The following is a 23,235-nucleotide window of genomic DNA, read 5'->3' as shown; positions in this document are numbered from 1 at the left end:
TAACTGCACAACATTCTGAATAATTAACAAAGCAATAAACAAACGCACGATTTACTGTGTGTTGTCAGAGTAAGTCTGGTGCATATCAACGGACAATGCACGGTGAGATTAAGCGTCACTCCAGTCCATTCAGTTATATTCATACATTCGTGACAGCTTTACTTAACCTCCCATTGTGAGCTCTAAGTACAGCTTAGAGGCAAAAGTCTATAAAATCCAACATTTGTCAAGTGATTGAGCGTGTTTTCAAAATCAGCGAGCGTGGCTGGATTCAACTCAAAACTTTTAGCTTAGAACAAAATTCATTTCTCACTCTGACTTCTAGAGAACAGCTCTTTTTTTCCATGTCCATGCAAAAAGCAGTGTCCATTTAAAAATATCTGTATTTCTAAATATCTTCATCGGAGGCTGCGGGCGGTCAGACGAGCAGAACACCATTAGGCCTTATTACACAGTTGTCAGTGTGCACACAGTTGTGGAAATGAAAAGTGTCCAGCCACATGCTGCTATGATGTATAATTGTAATTTCTGCAGCCGTTGTAATTAATCAGTGTGCTTTCCCACACCGCTGAGCCTACCGTCGCTCATCTATCTATCTCTCCTTCTTCTTCATCCCGTCCGTCCTCCTCCTGTCCTGTCCTTTCATCGTCTTTGGCGCATGCCATTTTTCAACCCTGCATCATTTTTCCCCCCCTCATCTCCTTTTTTTCTTTCTTCCTTCCATATAAGAGGCGAAACCTTTTTTTTTATATAAATTGAGGCGAAAGAGACATGTCAGATTGACACTAATGGTTTTGGATGCGACAGAGGAGGTTTTGAATGGATTCACTGTGGGGCAATAAAACTTTGTCAACTCTTGAAAATGACAAATGTGGTCCATCAACTCACAAGACATCTGAAGGTGGAGTTTATCATGTGACAGAAGATGCCCTCCTCTTTTACCTCCAAACCTGATTTCCTCTTATTTTCATCCATCTCTAGATCACACTACAAATTCATAGTATACTTATCAAATATCATCATCTTCAATTTTATCTCTTCTTATTTCCCTTCTTCTTTTTTTTAACAGATTTGCAACATAATGAACGCAGCGGAAGATGATTTTTTCGATTTCCAGGTAAGAAAAAGAAATTATCAACAAAAGTTTAAGACAAGATCAAGACAACAACTGTACAATGTTAAATGTTTAAACTTTTTGATCAATGAGTCATTTGTCGATAAGTTTTTTAAAATTTAGGAGTCAGGCGCCATAGCTAATGCCAGTGTTGTAGTACTTGAAATTAGTCTTGAGATCGGTCTTGAGACCAGTTTCACGACCGCTTTTTGAAGGTCGGTCTCATCTCGGCATCGACCCAATCTTTACTTGGTCTTGTCTCGGTCTCAGACCAAAGAGGACTCAGGCTTTTATTTCAACACCAGTCACGACCAAAACTTGAAGGGATATCAATAAATTGTCTGATTTATTTGTCACAGTCATTATTTTGATTTGATTGATTAAATGTAAAACTTGCTAACTTGACTCCTTTCTAATCTGAAATGTTTCATTATTGTTGACGGTCGTCAATGTTTCTCCCTGCTCCCCACCTTCACAACTAGGCCAACAAAAGTGAAGGAGGAGAACCAGCCAAATATTCTGTGATAAAATTTGGCTTCCTGAACTGAAAAAAGTTCATCTGTAAAACAGCGTCCAAAGGAAAAGTCTGTAAATCCTCAATTGCAGCGCTTTCTGATGGCGGTGAACGCGCCTCATCTGAAAAGATTTGGTGAATATTGGCCGCATATTTTCTACCCAAGTATGCTATACACTGTCTGGTCTTGGTCTTGGTCTTGGACTTGGTCTCAGTCGTGACTCTGTCTTGGTTTGATCATGTTTACAGTGCTTAAGGTTGCATAATTGACCATAATTCACCGGTACGGTTCATCTTTCTGACACAGGCAGTGAATATATCACCATCGTCTATAAATCTCTGTAGAAAGTGCATTTTATTTAATTCTTTGCACCCAAATGTAATTATATAGACATGCAGGTAAATGAGAATGTTCAAATTACTAACTTATTCACTCTTCATGTAGTTGCAGCATAAATTAAGATTAAATATGCTCATCCACAAACTGTATCACATCGTTTTGATTCATTCTATTTGTTCTTGATGTACAGTACCACCAGGCTTCACCTTCATATCTCAAATCATTTCAGATTGCATGTGTTAAAAGACCACTAACTATATAATGCGCCGTCAATCAACCATAAGATGCCACCAGAGAACATATTCTGCCATATTGTCCTAACTGAATAAATGATGTTCCTCGTCCCGTTCTCTTTAGTTTAAATTAGTTTCCTGAGGCCGATAAAGCGTCCCACTGTGTTTATTCTTATTACACTTGGTTTCTGATACAGTAGCCATTGTCCCCCCTCATACATCGACCCTGGTTCTGCACTGCTGACTCTCGACTCTCTCGGCTCTGGATGTTAACATGAAAATCCACCTCTCCTCTTACACGGTTTGATCTCAGTCTGAAGCTCACCGGGGAGTTATTTTGTGATTGGTCTCATTAGCAAGCTGAGGAAGGGTTTGGGTCGTGTTACTTAAAGCAGGGAGCAGGTGGTCTGTCTGCCCCTCTGGCTGGATGAATTAGTCTGTTGGTGTGTCCCAAAAAAAGTCGTGACATGTTTTTATTTTAGTTCACGTGCAACATTGGATGTCAATCAAGCTGCAACTTTAGAATCTTACCGCCAGTCAAAGGAACTCTTGAGAAACTCTTTATTTTGTCACTTTTCCAGTGTTGACATTCAACAACCACAAAACCTGCCAAGAGATAGTATGTTAAACGGATTTGGGACACGCTGTGTGTACTCTCTGATGTGTTCCCAGCCTAGGAACCAGACTAGCCAGACTGAGAGCTCATTGGTTTATTTGATTAATTTGTGAATTAGTCTGGCCATGCCAGGCTAGTTTTTCTTTTTTTTCCCTGTATGAACACTGAGAGTCTCTCTCACAAGAGGACTCCAGTCTGTTTCTCTCTTATTTATTACGTTCACACTGCATTTAAATGAAATGCACTTAATTCTCTAAGAGAACAACTCTTGAATAATATTCAGTATATACATGAATTATTTTTAAATCTGCTACTTTGTAACTTTTGACAGATCATCCAAGGAAATCCTGTCTGTGTTGTTAATGTCTTTCTAAAGCTAAAGTGCAGCGAGAGACTTCAACGTCTGCTGCTGCTGCAGGATGCTCAGATTTTAGGGACAGGGAGGAGGTGAATTATTGATTCCCTCTCACATTTCCAGTGAATGTAAAAGGTCACAGCACATATGTGGCATTCCTGCTTTCTGCTGTCATGATAAAAGAATTGTCAGTGACGAATGGCGGCGTGTGGGGGAAGAAGAGACCTCGCGTTAGTGTCTTAAAGACACCGAAGTAGCAGATGAAACGCATATGAAGCATGTTGAACTCTGTTTGTGTGTCACTGCACAGAAAGAGCCTCTGGACAACTCCGGCTGGACCATTAAGAACGTCCTGTCGATGCCCATCGTCAACAAAAAGGAAGAGATCGTGGGTGTGGCCACGTTCTATAACAGGAAGGATGGGAAACCCTTTGATGACATGGACGAAACACTGATGGAGGTACTGTGTGTGTGTGTGTGTGTGTGTGTGTGTGTGTCGCAGCACTGAGTCATTGGTTTATAAATACACTCAGGACATTCAGAGCGTCTGCATTATTTATCACTGGGCCTGGAGGCTTTTTACAGAAGTTTCTGTGTGTGCCTCACTGCTCATAATTCAGTTAAAACACACAGCGTGACAGTTTGATCCTCGAACCGTTCCTGAAAATCAAAAGAAACAATTTTCATTTTGACATTTGAATATGATTTATTATTATTCATTAAATTGAAGTGATTTGACTAAAATTCACTTCAGGAAGCTGTGTGATGTTTTAGCAAAGAGTGTTTGTCAGTGTCCGGAAAACATAGGTGGACGATATCTTAGTATATATGTATATATATGTATATGTATAGTATATTTACTCTGGTCCAGTTTTGACATACGGTAATTTACTTGAACTTTTGCACAGGAGGCAAATTTATGCTTTTACTCCAGAAAATTGTTGTTGGACTTTTTGGCCCCTATAGTTACTTTTCACATTAAGGTTTTACATACAAAACATATGATAAAACTAAAAATAAACTGATTTAAAACTGATAATACTGTATATTTTTTCACATTGTGGGTTTGCTGATTTAGGATCTGAACTTTTTCCACCACTGACAGGAATTGATGCATTTGTTGTCACTATAAACTTTAAAAAAAAGCAGCGATAGCCAACAGGAGTGTCGCGTGTCTTCATTGAATTGTTATTTTCTCTCTCTTTGTGTCTCTTCCTCCGTCCCACGCCTGCGTTCAGTCCCTGGCCCAGTTCCTGGGCTGGTCAATGCTGAACCCCGACACCTACGACAAGATGAACAAGTTGGAGAACAGGAAGGACATCTTCCAGGACATGGTGATGTACCATGTCAAGTGTCGCAAAGATGAAATCCAGCACGTCCTGGTGAGTAAATAAGTGTAGAAAAGAGAGACCAGCTGTAAGGATGAATATATCAGCAAAATATTTATTAAGGCTGATATGGATTTTTGCTGCGTTTGTGGTGTTGAAGTTCTAAAAAGTTGAACTTCTGACAGATTTGTGAAGCCCTGTGACAAACCATGTAGATCAACATAACACATTATAACTTTACTGAAAGTCAGACTACTCATTTTATTATTTATTTTTTCACTTGGTCTCTTGAGGTTCCTGAAATATCTAATGCGGTTCTACTGGCATATCACTCAGCTCACATTAATTAAAGTGATGCAAATGTTCGTGCAAAAAACAAGTCGGTAATGGGGCGCAGGAGAAGATATTCCATTTGGGAAAAATGTGACGAGCATTAATTATTTGATCACTACTATCTAGTTTTGTCCAATTAAATCTGTTCATTAACATTTCTGAAAAGAAATTCAATGTTTAATTTAGTGGCAGTAGGGTTTTGTTGAAATGAAATAAAAACCACATTTCATTGATGAGATGAAGAATGTGTTTTAAGTACGTAGAGAAAAAGAAGGAGACAGAACACGCCACGTTCACAGGATCGCCTCGCTTTATCCTGATATCTGTGCTAGACAGATCAAAACCAGTCTGTTTCAAACCAGTTGGTTGATGTGGATGGAATAAACAGGAAGGGTGAGCATCGTTTATAAACTGAAATAGGTTGTCAGATTTTCTATGAGGTGATTTGTCAGTGGACAGAGGGAGAGGCTGAGGGAACAAAAGCAGAGAGATGACCCGCTTTGACCTCAGATCAGGAGTCAGTTGATTGATGCCGAGTCGTTTCATCCAAGGTGAGTCTTGATGATGTGTGTTTTCCTCCAGAATACCCGGGAGAGATGGGGGAAGGAACCGGACGAGTGCGAGGAGGAGGAGCTGGAAGAGATTCTGGTAAACATCCAGCTTGTGTTTCAGGGTGTTCCACGAAATGAGCCAAATGTCTTTAAAATCCAAATCTACAGTCCCCGAGCAAAATGAAAATACACTTCCCATGATGCGACGTGATTATTTGAATGTGGAAATTGGTAAATTGGTAATGACGGACATACCACCATGTTGGAGGAGCAACTGTGACATAAGGTGTCCAGCGTGTAAGATTTAGGGTTGATCTATTGGCAGAAATGGAATATAATATTCTTCAGTATATTGTTTTATCGTATATAATCACCTCGCAGTCTACCAAACCAAACACTGCCTCTAGAGTCTAGTGTCGTTTTCAGAGTTTTCACAGCCACTGTAGGTTCTCCTACAAGTTTAGAAGGGGAGGGTGAGGTGAGGGGTATTCAGTTCTGCAACTTAACCACTATATCCCACCAAATGTATCCTTTAAGGTGTCTAATTTTTCCTCTTTTCCACAATTTTCTTGCTGCTTTCAAAAGATTTTTATTCTACATGTCACAATATTAACAGTAGGAGCTATGGAAGCCCATTTCTGCCAATATGATGGAACGAAAAAAAATCATTACTCATCGTGACAAGAAACTTTGTCAAACTAATGCTCTAGCATCTCAAAATGATGAGTATCTTTCTCATTATTCAGAAAAGCTTCTCATTTGAGAAGATTCTCATTATTTAGAGATATTTTCTAAAAATAAGTTTCTCATGATGGTTTACGTGCGATTTTTTTGCATCCACACAAAGACATCAAAATGTTTGCAAAGACTTCATATACTGTGCTTTTGTCTCTTTCTTTCCACAGTCGGAGGTCTTGCCAAACTCTAAGGTATCTGAGATCTTCGAGTTTCACTTCTACGACGCTCACCACACTGAACTGGAACTGGTGAAATGCGGCATCAAGATGTACTACGAACTGAAAGTGGTCGACAAGTTCCACATCCCCAGAGAGGTGGGTGGTCGGTCATCTCGTTAAGATTTACTTTTATGTATTCCCAATGGAGAACTTACTTTTTTATTCACAATTTTTACACACATAGACCCGAAATATAACCACATAAACACACGCACACGTGGGCTTATAAACATGCAAATGTGGAGAGATGGTCGAGTGATGGGCTGCCATGGGAGCAGTTAGTGGTTCGGTGCCCAGGAGGTGAAGTGGCACCTTTCCAGCCACCAGTCCACTCTGCATACTGCGGTCTGTGCTGGACATGGAGAGGTGACCCGAGCCAAGTCCCTACAGACCGAGCTGCTGCCTGCATAACTCTAATGTGTCACTTTGTCACATATCTGTTTGTGTGTGCTTACTGTCTGCAGGCCCTGGTGAGGTTCATATACTCGCTCAGTAAAGGCTACAGGAGGATCACCTACCACAACTGGAGGCACGGATTCAACGTCGGACAGACCATGTTCACCCTGCTAATGGTCAGACACACCGATACACTGACATCTTCCAACCCTCTCTCTCCCTCCATCATCAATTCCTCACCTCCTGCTCTCTGTCTTTGTCTTCCTCCTCTCTCCAGTAAACCCACACTTCTCCTCCTCTTCATCTCTCCTCATCTTTTCCTCCTCAGACTTGATCTAGGGTTTTAGGTTTGGGTTAGAGAAGTAATGGTTATGTGTGCATAGACTACGTATGCACAGGTGATGATATCTGTGAATATAACTCTCTCTCTCTCTCTCTCTTTTTCTGACTTCAGACTGGTGACCTGAAGCGTTACTACACAGACCTGGAGTGCATGGCCATGGTGACCGCTGGCTTATGCCACGATATTGACCACAGAGGAACCAACAACCTGTACCAGATGAAGTAAGAGCTTTACAGGGGAGGGGAAGGGTGCAGGGTGTGTCTCAGCAAGGCTAGACCCCTCACACTATACAGGATGGAATAATTTGACTTTATTACCAACTGCAGGGAAATCTGGACCAGCTGTGTCTTTCTGCTAAATAAAATGTGCATTTTATTTGTAATTTCGAAAAAGACAAACTTCTGACATGCTGAACTTTGTATTGTTTTATTGTTTGTTTCTATAAATACGCATTCATTTAGCTTCTTCGTCTCCGTCTTTACGCTGTTTTTTTAAGGAGCTTTTTGGGATTCATTAGAGTGAAAATATGAGACAGGCTATGAAATCCATGTGTAGCAGTAACTCAGAACTGATTTCTAGTCTAGTGGGAGAACTTGCAGAAAGCTGTAGCCTGTCCAAGTTAAAGTATAAACGGAGGTAAAAACATTTCAAATGGGGGGGGAAGAAAAACCCGAATCCAAAGATAAACAACATGATAAATAACTAACATGGTTTTATTTATGACTTACTGCTGCCGTGACCCAATTTCCTTCCTCTCGTTTTTTTAAAACCAGGACTGTTTAGTTATCCTGAGACTGTTTAATTGACTCAAAGTGACAGCAGCCACTCCTCCTGTGTACAGACGAGCTGATCTCAGCTCTTTAGGTGAAGGTAACGTCACACACGGAGAACATCAATGAGCTGATATTGACCAGAAACGCCTCCAGCTGCTCTGCTCCACCTGCTGATGGATGAGCTAATGAGAGCCGCCATTAGCCACGGACACAGTCAGCCAGGCCCACCCTGGGTTTAACATGCATGATTTATCACAGTGTAACCTCCCAACATGCTGTGTGTGTGTGTGTGTGTGCGTCTGTGTTTGTTCCCAGGTCTGGTAATCCTCTGGCGAAGCTTCACGGCTCCTCCATCTTGGAAAGGCACCATCTGGAGTTTGGCAAGACTCTGCTGAGAGATGAAGTAGGCTGTAGTATACGCACACATATGTACATGCATATATGTATGGACATATTAACACTTGTACCATGCAATACAACGGTCATGTGATAAATAAACCGAAGCTTTATGAGTGTGTCCACTTCGTCCTCTCTCTGAGCCCCCACCCTCCACTTTCCTCCACCTCCCTGGTCTCCTTGTTGTTCTTCGGAGTAACTTTTTTGACTTTCACTTTGTGTTTCCAGGCATTGAACATTTATCAGAACCTGAACCGCCGTCAGCACGACCTTGTCATCCACCTCATGGACATCGCAATTATCGCAACCGACTTGGCTCTCTACTTCAAGTCAGTGCAGCAGCATGCATATACATGAGCACAGCTATTATGAGCAGTTTCTAACTTTACATTGTTCCACGGCTTATTTAGCTCTAATTTAAGACAAAATAATGACATGAGTGGCACATTTAAGCCTTTCTATTTGTTTACTGTCAGTTTTCAGCATTATTTAAAGGTCCAGTGTGTAAGATTTAGGAGGTTCTAGCAGAAAAACCTTAGTGTATATCACCTGAAAATGTTTTTTTGTCACCTTAACCTTCTATATCTACAGACACTGCAGGTCCATCACGTTGAACCAACATGTTTCTACAGTAGCCCATAATGGACAGACTAAACACTGGCTCTAGATATCGGCCTTTCACACATTTCATGACTACTATAGTTTCTGAAAGACTGGTCCTTTAGATGAAAATAGAAACAATGACTTCATAAATTGATGAAACTAACACAATAATGAATTAACTGACTGTGATTAACCACAGAAAAGGTGAGTTATTAGAATCACCTCCTGCAGTCTTGCAGTAGGAAGATGCAACATCGGGTGAACGCTGCAAACCCATCTGTAGGTGACTGTATCGCCATAGATAAATCTATTGGATCCTTGTTTTTGTTCTGTGCAGGAAGAGAACGATGTTTCAGAAGATTGTGGACCAGTCCAAGACCTACGAGAACTGGAACGACTGGACCAAGTACATGATGCTGGAGACCACTCGCAAAGAGATCGTCATGTAGGCATAAACACACACACACACATGCAAAGGGAGGTACCAATATACAGAGATGATATTGGCATGTGTTGTGTTTCTAGGGCCATGATGATGACCGCCTGTGACCTGTCTGCCATCGCCAAACCGTGGGAGGTTCAGAGCAAGGTACTCATCTGCATGATCTCTCACAGTAGTAGTTGTTAAATGGCACTCCAGCCTCACTAACGTCCAACCCTTGGCAGTATTAAGACTCTGGCTCGTAGACAGGCTCCAGGAGAGGCTCCGTGAGAGCGGCGAACCAATGATAAAGTAGACAGAGAATGACATTTTGTCAGTGCTGCCATTTCTCTGGGCGGGCGTTCGGCAGCGACTCCTGACGGCCTCATGCATCAAAGGCAACTCGGTGCTTTTCATTCCCCTCATCACCGCCTGGCAGGCTCAGCATTTTTATTCCAGTTAACTACGTAATATACACATCGCTATCAAGCCTGCACACACAGGCATATCAATAAGAACAGGCAGCGTGTCTGGCTGCTCGACAGCCGCTGCTAGGGGGTAATTTTTTACCTTTATTTGTCTGCAATTGACTGGGGACATATGCTCTTTTTCAGCATCTGCTGCTTCACATTCGTATACGCTCGCATCAGCTGCAGACTCCGGAGAGTGATTGCATCAACATAGAATAATAATAAAATCAGTAATGGTGATTTAAAGCACTGACACCATCATCACTGGCTTTCTGCTTCATGCACCCCTTAAACAAATAATCTGAATAGTTGGGAGACGGCGGTGGAAAAAGTCTTCAATTTGTGTGCGTGTGTTGGTCGAAAATGTTAGGTCTCTAAAAGAATTATTCAAATAGGATGATCCAGGAATAAAATCAGTGGAACTAGTCCAACCCGTTTAGACCTTTAATCAACCTGTAATGAGGTCACGAGTAGACATCGCTTCATTTCAGGGGGTCACAAGCTAAAAAAGCCACTGAACTAGAAAATGAGTAGGAGCCACGATGCTGTTATGGCATGCATCATTAAAGAAGATATTTGACTTTCTTTTTTCTCCTCCCAGGCTTGTTCACTCCCGTTGTGTTTTATAAAAAGAACAGAAAGTGACTCCACTTGGTAAAAACAGCTGTGAATACAGAGTGAACTCTCGGCAAAGCCGCCTCTCCGAACTCCGACCGGGCTTGATTGACAAGGATGAATCATGAATGTTTAGCCTAATCCTAAACTATGTTGTATTATTTCAGTTTTCAGACAACGTTACTGTACAAAGTCAGCAAACAGCCTCGCCTTTATCGTTGATTTCCGTGTTGGTTTGCTTCTCATGTGGTGTCCACGAGAAGAACAATAGCCTAGTTTCCTGAAGGCAGTGAGTCAGATGGATAGTGCAGTTCAGGAACGCCGTTCAAGGCACGGCCTGTTGGGTTTATACACCTACACTGCACACACACAAAATGTGTAAAATGTCTGTTTAAACTAAAAATGGAGAGCCGTGTTGCCCCGTGGATGATTTTGCAGGTACTCCTCGTGGCTTCACCAATTTCTTGATGTGTTGTCACGTCTGCGGATGGATTTCTTGTCCAATTTGGGGTCAGAATCACGCTCGTTCATTGCTCCGTGTTTTTGTCAGATATAATATGTCAAAGGAATCACCAGCCTTTCCCTCGCGAGCTCCCTCACCTCCACCTCCACCTCCACCTCCACCTCCAGGCTCCCATTCATGTTCGTCTGTTCCAGTTGTATGTCAGAGGCACATGACGTCAAACTATAAACGAATACACCGACTTCCGACTGCGTTACGAGCAGGCGAGCTGAAATAGAAGGAAACATCTCATCATATCAAACTGAGAGAAATATTCTCATGCAAAGTTTTAACGACATTATTTTTAGTAAATATTAATTAATAAGAAAATAAGTTTCTGTAGGTTCTGTTACTTCTCCCACACTGCACAAGCTCTGTCAATTAGGATATCCCACTCTTTATTTTTGGCGTATATTTTTCTATTTTTTTTATTTTTTCTGGCTAAATTTCACCTTTGTCTGCACCTGGTGAGTCAGCTCCACATCCCCCCCACACACACACTGTCAGGTTGTATCTATCTACAGCACCGGCGGCCCTCCTGCGAATCGTGCTCCAAAAGTAGTCTGATGACTAACTCTTTTCTTTTAAAGGTGAATTCCACCCTGAATACAGTGATAGCATATCGTAGCTGTCATATGAAACCCACCAAACTCCAATTCCGGTGATTATCGTGTCTAGAGGCCGACAGAAACCTCGATACAGGAGTTTAATTTAACCATTGTGAGTCTCCGTTGGCGTGAAAGGAGTGTCTATTATACTGTAGCTCTACTTTGTTATTTAAGTTGATAAGATGTGTCAGATTCCTACATAAAAAATGGTCTAAAATACAGATGACTTCGCTCAGATTTTCACTGATGACAGGCAGATCTCTCTGAGATGTTATGGAGAGACAAAAGCTGGAGCTGCCTCATTCTTGATAAGATATTCCGCTGACATTTTTATGGCTGGTATTTTATTTTTCACTCAGTTCTCCTTCCCACGCACAGAGAATATCTATCCACTGGCTGTACCAGCCTCGTGGCAATTGTTCCCCAAAACTGTCTTGATGACTAAGTCTTTTTCTAAAAATGAGCTTTTTTTCCACACCGAATACAGAATTCACATATTATTCATCAGAGATCACGTTGCTCCATTTCAGGTTTGTGAGGCCAGACAACACAGGCTTTCATCCCGTCAAGACACAAAGCCTCAAACTGCCTCGTGAGCTGTGAAGATTCCCATTTGAAGCTTTTATCGGATGATTTTAACAACGTGAGCAGGAAGATAACAGCAGCTATTGCATGTGACGTCAGAATATGTAGTGCTGAAACGATTAGTCCTGATTAATTTGGACTGCTTGGTTGCACAAAACAAGCAGCTCAAAGATGACATCTTGGGCTCTGGGAGCTTGTCAGAAATTGTCAACTTGAAATGATGAAATGACATCTCCAAACTTTTTTGACTCACCCTCTAGGTGGCGCTGTCTGTGGCCGCAGAGTTCTGGGAGCAGGGAGACCTGGAGAGGACCGTCCTGGAGCAACAACCCATTGTAAGGACATGAACAGTGATGTTTTAAAAAAAAGAAAAGAAGGTTAAGAGGGATGGATGGAGGCAGCATCCATCCTACTGACATCGCCTGAAGCAAGAACACTAAACTCTCTTCAGCTCCGACAGTACGGCGGTTTGATTGATAGCCTCAAAAACGAGGATTTCCCTGACAGATTTAATAAAGCCTAACATAATAATTATAGTTTTTTTCATTACACAGACAAACTCTGTGACTTCAACTCCTCAGATTTGATCACTTTCTGGTTTCTTCCGTCCTTTATGACCGTGATCTGAATATCTTTGGGTTGGGGACAAAACAAGATATTTAACGATGTCAGCTAGAGCTTTGTGAAATAAATGGTGACTGACGTCTTCAGATGTTTTATGGACCAAACAACTGATCAGTTAGTCAACTAAATTATCAACATATTCACTGATAATGGCAATAATCGTTGCAGCCCAACCTGTGATGTGATTTGGATGCAATTTTAATAATTGTAGATTCATCAAACAAAATTTTATATGTTAGTAAATGGACCTTTTGAGCTTGGATTGTTTTGTTACACAAACTTTAGAACTCAGATGTCTGGTTTCCCAAATGAGCCTCTGGACCCTTTATTGTCAGATCACTATTTTTGTTATTTTATCATATGCAAACAAAATAGTTGAACCAGTAACTCATGCAAATTTTGACTCCAGTAATCTGTAAAAAGCTGTTAAATGTGTCATTTAATTTGTAGAATGTAACTTTGTGGACTCTTGGGAAGATTTGGGAATTAAGGCAGGTCCGGGTTCTCCTTGGTCCTTAAATTCAGGATGGAGAGCGGGAAGGACACGAGGAGAGAGAGAGAATAGGAACAAGAGACAGAAACGCAGTTGGAAGACAAAATGAAAAGACAGATTTAGTTCCCCGTGGCGGCAGTGTTGAACGATGTACTGGCCATTATGTGGAGCACTGATACAGAAAGAGCGGGCGCAGTGGCCCTAACCCAGCCGACCGTACCCTCCCCTGGCTCCCTCGCCTCCATTCGGCCTCTGCGTCTCTCTCTCTCCTCGCTCTGTTTCATTCCCTCATGTCCTTGAGACACTTGAAGTGCGAGAAGCACCATCCCACACTCTCACCTCGCGGTGCTCTGAATTTAATAGCATCTGTGTCAGCAGGGAAAACTTCTCATTTTGATCAGTTTGTATTTTCCCAGCAGTCGATTCTGTGACTCACTGTGGTCTGACAAGGTAAAAAAAAAAGACTTTGCAGAGGCTGCGACACTTGAACAATTTTGTCAGGAAATGTAGGTGGGCAATTTTGCCAGCAATTACAGCCAGCGTGAACTTTCTCTGACAGGTTTTTTTTAGAGTCCGGCATGCTGCGAGCTACACCACGTAGATTTTAGATGTGGCCACTAATGTGAAACTAATGTTCAAACATTATTTATGCCTGGAAAGGACACACTGAGGAACTCAAGCCCGCTTTTACAAGCATGTAAAGTTTACTCACTCAGTTTGACTATTTGGGTTCTGATTAGAGGCTTCTAATATTTGAGTTTCTTCTAGGGATGCATGATATGGATTTATTTTCCTAGACGAAATTGATAACCGATAACCAATAATGTCCATCAACCCATTTTCTTCCACTTATCCGGGGTTGGGTCGTGGTGGCAGCAGGTTTAGCAGGGCACTCCAGATGCCTTTCGCCCCAGCAACACATTCCAGCTCTTCCTGGGGGGATCTCAAGGTGTTTCCAGGATACAAGGTATATATACTAGTCCCTACAATGGGTCTCGGAAGACCTCCAAAGAAAGGCGCCCAGGAGACATCCTAATCATATGCCTGAACCACCTCTCCTCCTTCTCCTTGATAAGCGAGCTCCCCCCCGGATGTCCGAGATCCTCACCCTATCTCTAAAGATGAGCCCAGCCACCAAGCGGAGGAAGCTCTTTTCAGCTACTTGTATCTGCAATCTCATTCTTTCAGTCACTACCAATAGCTCATGACGTGGGTGAGGGTTGTGAGTCCAGACTTCTTCCGGCTCAGCTTCCCCCACAGCAGTCCGGTACATCGTCCACAGTGCTGCACCAGCCTGTCAGTCCATCTCACGGTCCATTTTCCTATCAGAGATTTCAAGATACTTGAACTCCTTTGCTTGAGGCAGCATGCCACCATTTGCCAACAGAGAACCACGGCCTCAGACTGGCCGCTATCGACCTAGTGAGTCATGGTCAGATGAAGCCAACAGAACCACATCATCTGCACAAAAAAAAAAGCAGAGATGCAATCCTGAGGACCAGTAATGTCACATCTTGTATTTTGTAGTTTATGCACACCTGAGGGGAAGAAAGGCTCTGACCTGACAAAATCTAACTGACAGCACTGTTGTAAACACACACACAAAAATGTCCTTTACCATTATAATCTCATTATCAGAGCAATACATAACATGAAGTTCTATGATTTATCAGCTCCCATATATATCATGCATCCCTTGTTTCTTCTGTACAAACTGAGCAAATCAGCATTTTCTGTTTGTGAGGATTGTCCCTCTTTGGGTTCGTACTGTAGCTGCTAACACAGCTGTATGTTTACAGGAGCTTTGAAACTGGTTCACGGTATATTGGGGAGGTGCTGGTGTCCTCTCCCTGTGTGCACTTAGCATATTATAGAATAAGTAGTGAGTAAGGTTGATCAGATCAGCATGAACACGTTTCTCTCTCTCTTTCTTTCAGCCTATGATGGACAGAAACAAAGCCGCCGACCTGCCGAAGCTGCAGTGTGGTTTCATCGACTTTGTTTGCGCTTTTGTGTATAAGGTCAGACATCACACCTCATGAACGCCCAGAAACATTCACCACTGATTCCCTTTGACCAACCAAAACCCAGCTGGATAAACTCCCAGTGCATTTACATGCAGGTCTGAAGTTAGACCTGAAGAACACATCGTCAGAACATCGGTCTTATCTGGTCATTGATGGTGTTTTTTTTAGCTTGGCATCGACTTCATTTTAAGTTTATTTCAAGATGCGTGTGTGAAACTGGATAATCAACTTTGTTTGCACTCACTTGTTCGTGTTAATTTCATATCATTTAATAAATGTTAACAGTGTGGATCTAACAAAGCAGTATCGATTTGATGCGATTAGATTTCTCTCGATTTATCCCCCTCCTCCCCTGCTCCTTCAGGAGTTCAGCCGTTTCCATGTGGAGATCACCCCCATGCTGGACCGTCTGCTGAACAACAGGAAGGAGTGGAACGCCCTGAAGGAGGAGCACGAGGCCAAGCTGGCTGCCCTGGAGGAGGCGAAGAAGGGCAACGAGGGGCAAGTGCAAAACTCTGTGGCGGCCAAACAAGGTAGGAGGCTCTCAGACATGTGAGCGCTCAGACAATGCATCACTTTCTCTGTTGCACGGGAGCCAAAACAGGCCACGTGCCAATTTGAGGTTCATTTGAGTTAGATTTATGCTACATGCTGCTGCTTGGTAACCGTAACAACACACAGACACTCACACATTTAGGTCTAGACGTGTACAAAAGTTCTGAATGCACTTTTAACTGAAAACTTCCTCTCCGTTTTCTCACCCTCCCTCCCTTCCTGTCTTTCTTCCTTCCTTCAGCAACGTCTGCAGGCCAGTCATCACAATCAAAGACTTGTATTGTCAGCTAAAGATGCTCCGACATTACGAGGCTGCTTGCTATGCAGTTGTGGTCCGGCACTGGGTTTTCCTGCAAAGTTCCTTCTGTTATTTTTTTGGATATCTCACCTGAAAGCTTCAGTTCACTCAGAGAACATCTCTCACTTTAAAACACCTGCTCCAATTATCTCCCGTGGCTGCGTTTATGGGTATTTGTCTCCTCAACTTTCTCCTCTTCTGCTTTCCTTCTGCACCGCTTCTTCCTGATCGTTTCAGTGTTGAATTATTCAGTAGTTGCTCGCGGCTTGATGGTGCGTTCAGGTGCTTGTGGGGAAGCTCCCAACATCAGCTTACCCACATGCAGAAACCTCACATGTTCAAACCTGAGGGACCAACAAAAAGGAAACATGGATCTTCTCTTGCATTGAAAATGTTCCTGCTCAGATGGCGACTTAAGTGTTGAATGTTCAGCTACCTACAAGCCCTTTCAACCCACCGAAACATTCACTGCGTATACAGTGTTACCATGCAAGTCTCTTTTAATTGATTATATTGAATCCAGTAGCTCTCTATGTTCTATAGAAAACATTCAGATTACTGTTGAGCAGCTAATGGGCTTAACATTCAGTTAGTCCCTTTGAGAGTCAATTCAAGTATCGGTGATGATGTCTGGTCAATCAATGAATTCTCTCCGGTGTCTCCTTAAATGGACTTAAATATTCAGTATGCATGCTCTAAGAAGATATTTACAGAGCGGAAATATTTGATTTTAAAACTAATTTGGTTGAACTTCTTCTTTTAACAGCAAAAAACATCTGCAGTCTGACAACGTGAGAGAAACGTTCTACAACCCTGATACCAAAAAAAGTTTTAAAAGTAAAATATAAATTTATCCTGGAGGACAGAACGTGAACTTTGAACCCTTTTGATTGAAATAATGTTTATTGTTCAATAAGATGTCAAGAAGATGAAAATACTAAAGTAAAAAGAAATATCTAACCAGCTGTAGCATCGATGGTATTTTGGTGTTTTCGGGTATTCTGCTGGTGGATCATTGTGATGCAGCAGAGTGACCCACTCATGTCAATACCGTCTGTAACTCAAAATGTCAACAATTATTTTGTTCTACTTTTGGCTCATGACATTATCTGCTCTGACACATCAGTCTGTTTGTCTGTCTGCTAATCTTATTTGTCTACTCGCTGTCAGAGTTTCTAACTTTGTAACGCAAACATGAAAAGAAACCGGAACACTGCTTGTGAACTAGAAGTATGCACCATATGTATCGTGTCGTTCTGTCATTGGCTGTTTTTTCTGCTCTGCATCATTAATCTTTGTACAAACTGCAGATAATCAGTTTATGTAAAGTTGTTGTTCTGTGGACTCATTTCTCGCTCAACATACAATGTGCGACTCTCCTGCAGTTAATGAGAAATGTGAAATGCTTGTTTGCTCAGATTAGTAAAGATTTCCTGCTATTTTCCTACTGAATCACTCTGGTGTCTGTGTTTTTACTCAGTGCGACACTTTAGTTTTCATCTGTTTAGTGTGTTAGCTTTATCTGAGTGTACTGATAAACACTGATTATGATTTTTGAATCGGTTTCTTGTTGCTTGTTATAATCAGTTAATCCAAGAAATGCACATGTAGGTAAAACTCTATTCAGATAGCAACTTTTTAAAAACAAAGTACAAAAAAAGTGCTGCACAGATATAAAAATTAAAAAAAATGAAAAATATAAACAGAAAAATAAATTACAGCGCTGTTAAAGTTTTTAAAGCCCTTCACAGACTCAGCTGATCTAACAGTGACTGTTCCAGAGGGACAGGCAAAAGCACAATCACCCTTGGACATGTGGAGGTTGCAGGGTATAAATAAGAGACCTTGGTCAGATGATCTGAGTGGCCTAGAGGTGGAACAGGACTACGGATGCACAGGTTTGGAAATGGATGAAGCAGCGAGGCCATGCAGGGAAATCTATGCGATCAATCTAGTTTGAACGGGAACGACTGGTGTGATGTGGGGTCAGGGGTTGGTTTTGGTTAGAAGCCTGGCTCGTGATGTTTCCACGAGTTGCAGGTGGGACAATGCTGCTTCGCTGAGACAGGAGAAAGAATAATTACCTAATGAAAGTAGTGATGAGGTGTGTCTACATGGTGGAAAGAAGTATCTAAACATACCAAGCTCAAGTGTTTTTGCATAGCCCGCATACTTTCAGCTAAGAATGAATGCGTGTCAAACTTTCATTCCCGAGAGGCTCCGTTTAGAAAAGTTTGTGCACTCTTTTCGACCGTGAGGTTGCAGCATTTGAGTGACAGCGCTGTGCAGGACCTGGCCAGGTCTTGTGCCAAAATGTTATTTCCCCCCCAAAAAATATAGTTTTATCCCAGCTGGTCGTGTATCAGGAGACAATAAATAACACAATTTAAAAATATTTTCATCCCAAACCACTAATGTTTATTGATTGTACAGGAAGCTTGTCTGGCTTTAAATCTGTCCACAGGTTATTTATTAAGTGCTTTTTTTTTTTTTTCTCTGTGCTTGAACGAAACAAGCCAGAGAGCATTCGTAAGACGTCAGAGGTTTATATATAAGCATTGTTCAGACAGCACTGTGATTATGTTTTAACTTGTACTGTTGTTAGGACGTGTGTCATGCCGGCTAAATGTGGTTGTAACCTACACATCTGTGTGTGTGTTTGTGTGTGTTAAACCACATTTAGCTCAGTTTAAACCTAGATGCTTTGACATCTTTCAATCCGCAAAAGACAAAATCCCTGTTTACTCGTCGCCCTGAGGACAAAGTCAGGGAAACGCTATCAGGAGGAATTCTGCGGCAAAGAAATGCTGCCACCGCTCGGAGCTCAGCACCAGCACCAGATTTTTACAATAAAATTTGATTGATTTGATTTGATTTATTTAGCACATAGTTAATTACATTATCCATAAAAGATAAAACAAACAAGAAAAAGAAAAAAAACTCAAAAACAAATGAACAGCAAAAGGATATTATGCACAGCGGACATGCAAGGAGGTCCGAAAAAAACCTCAAGGGGCTTGTCAAGAGAACCTCCTGAAACAATTACAGGGTATGAATAAGAATGCAAGCTACTGTATTATACAGGGCATACACAACTAAGGACAGCTTCAAAGAAATAAAAAATAAAACACAGCTGAACACATAGATCCAGGATATACACACATCAAGGTGTTATAAAAATTGAAACGGAACATTCAGTTCTTGATTACACAACATACGTTTAACAGATTTTTTAAAAGCTGGTTGAGAGAGTTTAAGAAAATGAGGAGGAAGTGAATTCCATATCTTGGAACCTCTGTAGGAAATCTTAAATTGTGATGAAACAGTTCTCGATTGTGGGGGCCGAAGCTGATAGGCTTTACGAGTTGAGAAATTATGATATTGATTGTTTGCAGAAAATAAATTGTCAAACAAGGAGGGAAGTGTTTTGTTTAAAGAACAATATACAAACTGAGCAATCTGGAAGTAATTAAGCTGATAAATATTAAGAATACCAAATTTATGAAACAAAGGTAAAGTATGGGTTCTTGGAGGAGAAAGAGCCATGATTCTCACTGCACGTTTTTGCAACCTAAAAATGGGCTGCAGTTTAGTTTGATGGGTACTAGCCCAAGCAATGTTGCAGTAACTTAAAAAAGGATAAATCATAGAATAATATAGATTCAGGGAAACTTTTGTATTTAGAAGATGCCGGGTTTTCCCAATAATTCCAAATCATTCAAATTCGGACCAAACATGGAACAAAATCAAATTTCTTTGTAGCAGACGTTTAAAAGTCTAGATTTGTAGCAGATGTGTTGTTGTTTTTTCACATGTAAACTGGCTCTGTCACAGAATATCTGTGTGGATGAGAGTGCATGCATTACATGCATTAAAGACGACTTACACAACAGCTGACAGAGGTATAAATATCCGCCAGCTGCACTATGCATGTGCATGCATTTGTGTTTGTACACATTAGTTAATTTCCCCCACCTAGAGCCATACATAATGCTGTTACCAAACTCAACATGATGCCAGAGTGGGATAATGAAAAGTGATCACCACTGAAGCCCCGACAGGGGGCAGAACATGAGCTAAATTCATCATCTACCCTCCCTAACACACCCCCACACCCACACACACACGCTGTCGTAACATAATAGTATGGATACATAAGCTGAGTGTGTCGTCACCGGTGTATGACGTAAGTCCCCGTGACGTAAGGGCATACTGGGAGCTCAAAGGATTGCCGTATATGGTTGTGATGATCAGCGGAGCTTGCAAAGCTCGGCTCTGACGCAGGGATAACCCGTGACTGCAGAGAGAGAGAGAGAGAGAGGGAGGGAGAGGGGAGGAGAGAGAGAGAATAGCAGCTGCAGTACAGCCAGTGAGCCTACAGGAAGACAGCTTTAGCCTCATTCTAGCAGCGATCGGGGGCAGTCGTGACTGCAGAGCTGCCAGCCTGCAAGCCACAGAGAGCGATGCAGGACTATTTATAGGACGACTATGCATGGGTCGGCTGCAGTTTCCAAGCAGAAGAAGTCACTTGACTAGTTCGCTCAGGCTTTCTTCGCCCGCCCGCCCTCCCTGGCAATGCATTCATCAGCAATTTATGATGCACACTTATATGTGTTCTATATTTAGGGTTCTAGCCAATGGTCTGATCACAAGAGAATAACCTCTACCTGAACCCAGTGTAGGATCGTCTGCATTCAGGTAGTGATGAGGCCACGAGACCACAGTAACATCCAGTCTTCTTCTTTTTTTATTGAACTTTGAGGTTAGGGTGGAAACAACAGGGGTCCTGAGTGAGGGGTAGGGGGTCCAAAGCCAAAGGAAGAACTGAATGTTTTAACTTGGATCACATTTATTTGGAAGTTGGAACAACAAGGGAAGAAATAGACTCTGCCCTTTGATTGATTTAATTTAGAGTGATGCCAGTTTGATCTTTAATTGACTGTGAAGACTAAAAAACTAAAAATAAGACTAGTCACAGGGGTTTCGATGGTCTAACACGTTTCTAAAGAGGGGTCTTCCACACCGATTAATAAATATTTATAATATACAACTCTTCTTTGATAAAGGCTTTGCCAACCCAAGACATTTTATGACTGCACCATCGCATCGTTGTGTTGGCTGCACAACACGAGTTTGTAAATCTGATTCAGTGTGTCATATTCGTTTTCATAAATGTATACTCACGTAGAAATTAGAATAGTTTCTTTTTTGTACGTTTTATCATTCAGACTACGAAGGAGAAGGCGAGGTGAGGCGAGGTAGTTGCAATCAGCAACTACATCACTACTAAATCATAAACACTGGACCTTTATTTAATATTCAGTGCATGTCGTCATCATCCATAGCCAAATTAACAAAACGAATTTGTTAAAAACAGAAGAGAAGAAAATATAAACTTTTGAATCTGTATTCAACAAGTGGTTGGCATTTTACTGAGAATATAAATGACTAAAGACAGAAGTTTACTGTCAAAAGCATAATCAATAAAATGAATAAACTATGGAGAGGAAAAACACCAAGAAGAGTCTGAAATAACTGCTGTGATGGATGGATTTTTGCTGTTTTCAAAGACAGAATGATATTAAGGAAGACAAAAGAAGAGACGTGGAGGATGACGCGTGATGCGGCACGTCTTTTCTCACCTTTCTTCAATATGTGCGGGAAAAAACCATCCTCTCAGCGGCAGCAGGTGTGATGTATGTGGCTGCTTGGATCAACACGTCTCATGAGGACAGTTAAGAGGCTTATCCACACAACTCGCCAAATATGCAGGATCTTTGCAGAAAGCGGCCGCATTGTGAACCTCGTCACAATGAATGTGCCTGCATCTGTTCTGTGACATAACGCCAAAGTACCGCCGGACTGTGAAGAGGTGTTAATCTCCACTTTCAGGGTCAAAATCCCTCGAGGTATGACGGGATGTTTTTCCAGGGCTGACATAAATATTAATTCAGCAGACCGACGACATCCAACAGTAAAATTAAATAAGCAGACGTGACTGCGGTAGTAAATATCATCGAAATACAGTTTGTCATCTATTTAAGCTTCACATAAAAGATATAAGGATGCTCTTTTTCTTTGTATGACATTATTTCCAGCATGTATGTCGCACGGGGTCAGCGTCCACTGAATGGAGCAGTTATCAGTGTGTTCCACAAGGTGACCTTTGACCTGAGACTGCTCCCTGTGGTGTGTCATGTTCAGCCGGCATCTCAAGAGATGCTCACTGTTACGCTGCTGATAGGAAAACTTCATTTATTGCAATTCAAAGCACACTAAATTGGTTTTGAGAATGTTTATATTGCCGATTAAACAAGAATATTAGACTTTGTTTGCTGAGTTTGATGAAAACTGAAGCAGGATGAATGAACAGCAAACTGTACTCCAAATATACAATAAATAGAAATATTAAACCGTGTTTAACAGATTGTTCTTTATGCATTTTTCACCTCATTTCACTTAAATGTTGCTCCCCTTCTGTAATCAGTGTGATCATGGGTAATCAGTCTCGTTTGGAAGATGAAGAGAGAGGCACAACATTCCCTTAAAGGTCTAGTGTGTAGGATTTAATGAGGTTGTTACCAGCTGATTACCCCTCACTTCAACACGAAAGGCCTCATCTGGAGTCAGTGTTTGGTTTGTGCATTCTGGGCTACTGTAGAATGCAGACTCCATGGATGATGACCTTCTCCTTCGTAGATACAAAGGGCCCATTTGAAGGCAAATCGGATGTAGAGAGGAACTGACGTTTTGACTTAGTTGTGTTTCTCTGGTGCACATTATTGCTACAAAAATGTCAAATACAATGCATCCACAGTAGATGTTCCCCTGACATAGTATATTGCTGATAACACTTTGTCGCTCAGCCCATCAGTCAAGCAGCGTATTCTTTAAAGCTTCCCAAATTTTGCCATCTGCGATGTCATTTTCAAAATAATGTATCATAACATGGCATTACAGTGTAGTGTGCAATCATTGGCCGGTCTGTGTAAAAACACTGTACGGATTCATTTGTCACCTCCTGGCTAATTTTAAATTCAGCTGAGTTTCTGCAAAATTGGTCGTTGTTTGACGTGCAGTTTCACTGCGCCTGATTAACTGTCTAAATGATCAGCGGATCTGGCTCTTGGTCAATCCGTTGAATTTCTGGCATGTCTGAAAGTTTAGTCGATTGCTTATAGTCAAT

At 41.6% G+C, this 23,235-nt stretch overlaps 1 protein-coding gene across 3 annotated transcripts in view; it reads left to right on the top strand.

Moving 5' to 3' along the window:
* The window catches only part of pde6a (phosphodiesterase 6A, cGMP-specific, rod, alpha), a 30,847-nt gene extending 13,358 nt beyond the window's left edge, over positions 1-17,489 (top strand). For 2 of the 3 annotated variants that reach the window (XM_010749859.3, XM_027289793.1), the window contains exons 10-24: positions 1,070-1,117; positions 3,483-3,632; positions 4,411-4,554; positions 5,416-5,481; positions 6,290-6,436; positions 6,805-6,912; positions 7,191-7,300; positions 8,168-8,255; positions 8,477-8,577; positions 9,189-9,296; positions 9,377-9,440; positions 12,313-12,387; positions 15,107-15,190; positions 15,561-15,729; positions 15,993-17,489. In XM_010749859.3, the coding sequence (XP_010748161.3) occupies positions 1,070-1,117; positions 3,483-3,632; positions 4,411-4,554; positions 5,416-5,481; positions 6,290-6,436; positions 6,805-6,912; positions 7,191-7,300; positions 8,168-8,255; positions 8,477-8,577; positions 9,189-9,296; positions 9,377-9,440; positions 12,313-12,387; positions 15,107-15,190; positions 15,561-15,729; positions 15,993-16,042 (1,512 nt within the window). In that variant the 3' untranslated portion in view covers positions 16,043-17,489. The remainder of the gene's footprint in view (positions 1-1,069; positions 1,118-3,482; positions 3,633-4,410; positions 4,555-5,415; positions 5,482-6,289; positions 6,437-6,804; positions 6,913-7,190; positions 7,301-8,167; positions 8,256-8,476; positions 8,578-9,188; positions 9,297-9,376; positions 9,441-12,312; positions 12,388-15,106; positions 15,191-15,560; positions 15,730-15,992) is intronic. The other variant, XM_027289825.1, reaches the window with a different exon arrangement.
* Positions 17,490-23,235: the final 5,746 nt, after the last annotated feature.

This window comes from Larimichthys crocea, chromosome I, assembly GCF_000972845.2.
Source record: "Larimichthys crocea isolate SSNF chromosome I, L_crocea_2.0, whole genome shotgun sequence".
In the NCBI taxonomy this organism is placed as follows: domain Eukaryota; kingdom Metazoa; phylum Chordata; class Actinopteri; family Sciaenidae; genus Larimichthys; species Larimichthys crocea.
The sequence above is the reverse complement of the archived record's forward strand: the minus strand, read 5'-3'. Positions and strand labels throughout refer to the sequence as shown.